Here is a 5682-nt window from a genome sequence, read left to right as displayed (position 1 = left end):
GAGCTGGTGATCCCCAGGCTGGACATGGAAGATGCTGGAGACTACAGCTGTGTGTGTGGGGAGGAGAAGACCACAGCAAACCTGACTGTCAAGGGTAAAGACTGTTTGTGGGAAAATCAGCCAGAGCTTTGGTTGTCTGTCTTTTTTGATGCCTTGTCACTCACCCCAACCCATCTCTTCCCATGGTCTCTATCCCCTTGCCATGTGGTTTTTTTTTTAATGTTTCTTTAGTATTATTTTTCAGCTGCTCTGTGCCAACCCTCTAGGTTCTTCTGAGAAGGAAATATCCTTGTCCAAACCTCAGAGTTCTGCCTACCCTCTCTGCCTTTCTGTTTTCCCTTTTTGTTGTCTATATTCACCTGCCTAGTGCCCTCTGAGGATTCTTATGCTTTCCATGTGTGTCTGTCCAGCCCTCCCGGCTCAGTTCACACAGGTTCTCAAGGCTGTGGAAGCCACAGAAGGGGAGAAAGCCACCCTGCGGTGTGAACTGAGCAAGGCAGCCCCTGTGGAGTGGAGGAAGGGGCCAGAGAAGCTCCAAGTCAGTAACAGATACAGTCCAAGGCAGGATAGGGCAGTGTGTGAGCTGGTGATCCACAGGCTGGCCATGGAAGATGCTGGAGACTACACCTGTGTGTGCGGAGAGGAGATGACCACGGCGATTCTGACTGTCAAGGGTAAAGAGGATGTGGGGGGAAATCAGCCTCTAGCTTCATTTTTTTGTTTCATTTCATTTCATTGTTACTTTGTCCTCCAGCCCAGTGGCTTCCATGATTCCATGTTTTCCATACCATCACTACTCCTACCTTCTCCGTGTAGGTCTTTCTGTATGTTTTCTCCTCCCTATATTTTCTCTGTTCTGTTCACCCCCTGCCCCTAGTACCTTTGCCACCCAAGAAGTCCCCACGTCAATGACATTTCTTGTTCCCATCCTCTCCAGCTTTTACTAATCCCCTCTCCTCTGTCTATGAACCTTCCTACCTCTAGCAAAACTTGTGTTCTCTGCGTGTCATGTCTTGTCATCTCTAGTGTTGTCCCATGGCCCACCCTATAGATGTCATTGTATGTCTTGTCCCCATCCATGATTCTGTAGCTGTCACCTTCCTATATTCCCAATGCCCAAGAGCTAGACACGTCTGTATCTCATTCCTTGCCTGCTGTCCCCACCGCATGGTCCCCAGATGCTCGCTTAGTTTTCCATTCAAAGGTGGCTCCTGGCCACTTGCCCCCTGACCTCAGAGGAGGTTCACATTACCCACATTTGTCTGACCATTTCCCAGCCCTCCCCAACAAGTTCACAGAAGGACTCCACATCACAGAGGTCACAGAAGGGACTATAGCCACACTGTGCTGTCATCTGAACAAGGCAGCCCCTGTAGAGTGGAGGAAGGGGTCAGAGATGCTTCAGGACAGTGACCGATACAGATTGAGGCAGGGTGGGGCTGTGTGTGAGCTGGTGATCCACAGGCTGGACACAGAGGATGCTAGAGACTATACAAGGGTATGCGGAAAGGAGAGAACCACAGTGACTGATTGTGAAGGGTACAAAGAAATACACTAGGGTCTGGTGGAAAGAGTCCTTTGCCTTAAGTCGGACTCAGGAGACCTGGGTTCAAATCCTGAATCACTTGATATGTGACCTTTAGCAAACCCCTGGGCCTCAGTCTCCCCATCTGCAGAATTGGGGATAATTGTGCTGTAACCTCAGATGGCTGTTGTGAAGAAAGTGTTTTTTGAACAAAATACTCTGGAAATATTTATTACTGTTACCAAACAAATACCAGTGTTGTGTTCAGATGTATGTATAGGATTAGCCCATAATTGAATAGGAAGCCTTGAGCAGCAGAGGATGATGGCAGTCACAGACAGGGTTTATTCAGCTGGGGATAAGGGCAGGGAATATTCATGTCGTGGTAGTACAAACCCTGGATTTAGAATTAGAGGATGAGGGTCTAGGTCTTAGCTCTGCTACTTACTTCTTATCTCCTCATCTTAAAAATGAAGGGGTCGTGCAGGAGGACTTATAAGGTCCCTTTCAACTCTATTGTTCTTGTTTATTCATTTTTTCAGTTGTGTCTGATTCTATATGACCCCTTTTGGGGTTTTCTCAGCAAAGATACTGGAACTGTTTGCCATTTCCTTCTCCAGCTCATTTTACAGATGAGGAAGTTGAGGCAGACAGAGTTAAGTGACTTACCCAGGGTCACACAGCTAGTATGTGTCTGAAGCTAGATTTGAACTCAGGAAGAGAAGTCTTCCTGACTCCAGGTCCAGCATTCTATCCATGGTGTCATTTAGCTGCTCTCCTTTCAACTCTATGCCCCTGTGAATTCTACTCTTCCCGTCCCTCTCCCCAATTTTACAGAAAAGGAAACTCCAGCCCAGAGAGAAGTGACTGGCTTAAGATCACTAGGTGAATAGGGGCTGGGCTAAAGCCTTTGGTTCTCTCTCTAGACCTCAGTGGAATAAATTTCGTATTCTGAGGGTGTGAGATACACTGATCATTCTACCCTGCTCCTCCCACCTGCAGCCCAAACGGTGGTGTTCCGGAAACCCCTGAAAAGCCAGCAGGCTGAGGAAGGTGGGACGGCTACCCTTCGGTGTGAACTCTCTAAGCCTGAAGCCCCAGTGATCTGGAGCAAAGGTGGTCTGGAGATTCAGGCTGACAAGAGGATCCAGGTGCGCCAGAGGGGCTGTATTGCCGAGTTGCTGATCAGTCACCTGCAGCTGGAGGACACGGGTGATTACAGTTGTGACTGTGGTGACCAGACCACCAGCGCCACTCTGACTGTCAAAGGTGAGTATGGCCAGCCGGCTGTGGCAGAGAGTATGGGGCCAAGAGACAATCAGTCCTGGTACCTTAGATCCTGTTCTGGGTACCTGGGCAGAGGAGGAAGGTGACGCAGAAGAAGGAAGAGATGGGAACCTCAATGTTTACAAGCACTCGGACTGGGGATAAGCGGCAGCCCCCAGGTAAATCAAGTTAACAAGCATTTATTAAGTGCCTCCTATGTACCAGACATTGTGCTGAGTGCTGAAGATACAACAAAAAGCAACATCCCGGTCCATGCTCTCCAGGAGCTCACAGTCTAATGGGGGAGAAAACAGGCAAACAACTATGTACCGACAAGATTTTTTTTTAAATGGAGAACGCTTCTCAGAGGGAAGGCACTAGCTTTAAGAGGGACTAGGAAAGGCATTCTGCAGAAAGTGGGACTTTAGATGAAACTCCGAGGAAAACAGGGTGCAAAAGCCAGGATGCAGAGATGAAGAGGGAAAGAGTTCCAGGAGTGAGGGACAGCCAGAGGAAATGCCTGTAGTTGGGAGGTACAGCATTTGATATAGGAACATCAAAGTCAGTGTCACTGGATCTCAGAGTGTGGAGGAGGGGAAGTAAGGTATAAGCAGACTAAAGTCTCTGGGATCATGAGGGTGGCCCTTCCTTCTGAGCCCCTGGAAGAGCAATCCCCAGTCTTGGCATCATCCCCTCTGCCTTTGTAGCCCTGCCCGTGGTGTTCCACAAGAAGCTGCAGGCCCAGGATGGGGAGGTGGGCTCCACCGTTCGGCTACACTGTGAGCTCAGCAAGGAGAATGCAAGTGTGGAGTGGAGAAAGGGAGCAGTGCAGCTGTTCCCCTGTGCCAAATATGAGATGGCACTCAAGGGGACCGTGGCCGAGCTCCTCATCCATGATGCTGAGCAGGAGGACACGGGTGACTACACGTGTGATACAGGGGACCAGCAGACCACTGCGACCCTTACAGTCAATGGTGAGCACGATATCTCTCTGGTATCTTCTTCCTCCTCCTGGTGATCCACATGTCTCTTTTATCCTCATCACTAACGTATGCCTTACTTATTGTCATTCCTGAGACATACTTCTCTATACTCATTGCCTGTCCAAGCCTTTGGAATTGGAGATAAAGACAGGGATTTTCCATGGCCCCATCCTCATCCTTACTTCCTATGTGTACTATGTACTCCATCCTATCTATACCTATATGAGTGGGTCTACCAATCTGCTCACCCCTCCAATCAAATAAGCCCCAATCACTTTTCCTAGAAGACCTTTCTGGATGAACCCTACCCACCTTCAATCACTTTAACCTCAGTACTAGAAGACACGTTATACTACAGGCGTACTTCCGTTTCCAAAATGGAACTTTCCTGAAAGTTTTGAATAAATCACAGAATTCTAGTAATCACAGAACACCAAGGCTAGAAAGGATCCAAATTAGCAACCCCATAATCCAGATCCCTTATTTTACAGGGGAAGGAACAGAAACTTAATGTAACTTGCCCAGTGTTAGGCTGACAAGAGTGAGAAAATCAAATTTGATGAAATAAAATCCTGTCTTCCCGTTGGTTTGTATGCTAATTGTGGAGCTGTTTGAATGACTATTTCTTGAGTATTGTGCCCTACAGAAGCACTGAATACATTGTAGTCTCAGGTCTGAATGGCATCTAGCACAGTGGGGAGATATAGGACCGCCCAACCATCAATACTTATAAGAGAAATAGAAGACAAGAACTTTGCCCTTGAGAGTCTTATGGTCTAACAGGAATACAAAGTGAATAGATAAGACACAATTTGCTCTCAGTTACAAAGCAACAACATGAATCCATAAAGCAGAGCCCACTGCCATCCTTCTCTGGTGCCTTGATGTGGCATGGAATGGACCTTAGGCTCTGGAAGACTATGCCATCAGATTCTAGAAAGCAGGACAGGAGTTCAGTCCAGGGCCAGAGGTGGATGGCTTCTACCTCCGAGGACTAGTCTAATTATGTATGGAGGGACTTGTCACCCCTCCAGAAGGTTGGCCACCAGGGAAAGAACTTAGTCTGGTTTTAGTAACTAATTAAGAACCATCTACTAAGGTGTGGAGCGATTGTGCTTAATGTCACTAGTGGGAAACACCCATATTGTCAAGATTATGAATCCTTAGATTTTTAGTATACAATCCGAGCCCCTTAGTACTTAATGGAGTACTTAACTAAAGAAACAGTCACACAGGAATGGAGTCAATCCAGAAGGTTCCCTGGAGGAGGTGAGTTTTGGATGAACTCTCGGTGGAAGTAAGGAGCATGATATTTCAGGTGGGAGGTTGCGGGGTGAGTTAGCATGATATTTGTAAGAAGAATGACAGGCAAAGGGGAGAAGCCAGCACAGAGTAAAGGTGAGTCAACAGTTGACAGAGGAGCCTTTAAAGGCCAGGCTGGGAAGTTTTAGCTTGATCCAGTGGAGGACAGTCTTGGGTAGCCTCTGTCATACTACTCCTAACCCCCCTGCCCCTATGCCTCACCCCACAGCCCCCAAGCCCAAGTTCAAGACTCACCTGCACAGTGAAGAGCTGGAGGAAGGTACTACAGCCCGACTACACTGTGAGCTGAGTGTGGCCCAGGCCACTGTTGAGTGGAGGAAGGAGGGCGAGCTACTGCGGCCTGGCTCCAAGTATGAGATGAGGAAGGAAGGAAGTGTCTGCGAGCTTCTGATACATGGTCTGGAGGCCAAGGACACTGGCGAGTATGCCTGTGTGGCTGGTGATCAGAAGACCCTGGCTACAGTCAAGGTGAAAGGTAAACTCCACTTCTTCTAGAAGGGTACTCTAAAGGGCCATGAATCATAGAAGGTTAGAGCTAGAAAGGACCTGAGAACATGGAAGGGAGGAGTAGAAGGGACCTGAGGG

The 5682-nt window shown here is 48.2% G+C and overlaps 1 protein-coding gene across 1 annotated transcript in view; it reads left to right on the top strand.

Annotated features, from left to right (window-relative positions):
- LOC114024241 (obscurin-like) overlaps positions 1-5572 on the top strand; it is a gene marked incomplete at its 3' end in the record, with an annotated part of 134013 nt that extends 128441 nt beyond the window's left edge. The window contains 6 exon segments of the mRNA XM_027837253.1: positions 1-94; positions 411-674; positions 1278-1532; positions 2528-2794; positions 3499-3765; positions 5306-5572. The exon segment at positions 1-94 is cut by the window's left edge and continues 197 nt beyond it. Of these exon segments, the coding sequence (XP_027693054.1) occupies positions 1-94; positions 411-674; positions 1278-1532; positions 2528-2794; positions 3499-3765; positions 5306-5572 (1414 nt within the window).
- Between the last annotated feature and the right edge of the window lie 110 nt (positions 5573-5682).

The sequence above is a fragment of the Vombatus ursinus genome, unplaced genomic scaffold, assembly GCF_900497805.2.
Source record: "Vombatus ursinus unplaced genomic scaffold, bare-nosed wombat genome assembly UNPS02014820.1, whole genome shotgun sequence".
Lineage (NCBI taxonomy): Eukaryota > Metazoa > Chordata > Mammalia > Diprotodontia > Vombatidae > Vombatus > Vombatus ursinus.
The sequence above is the reverse complement of the archived record's forward strand: the minus strand, read 5'-3'. Positions and strand labels throughout refer to the sequence as shown.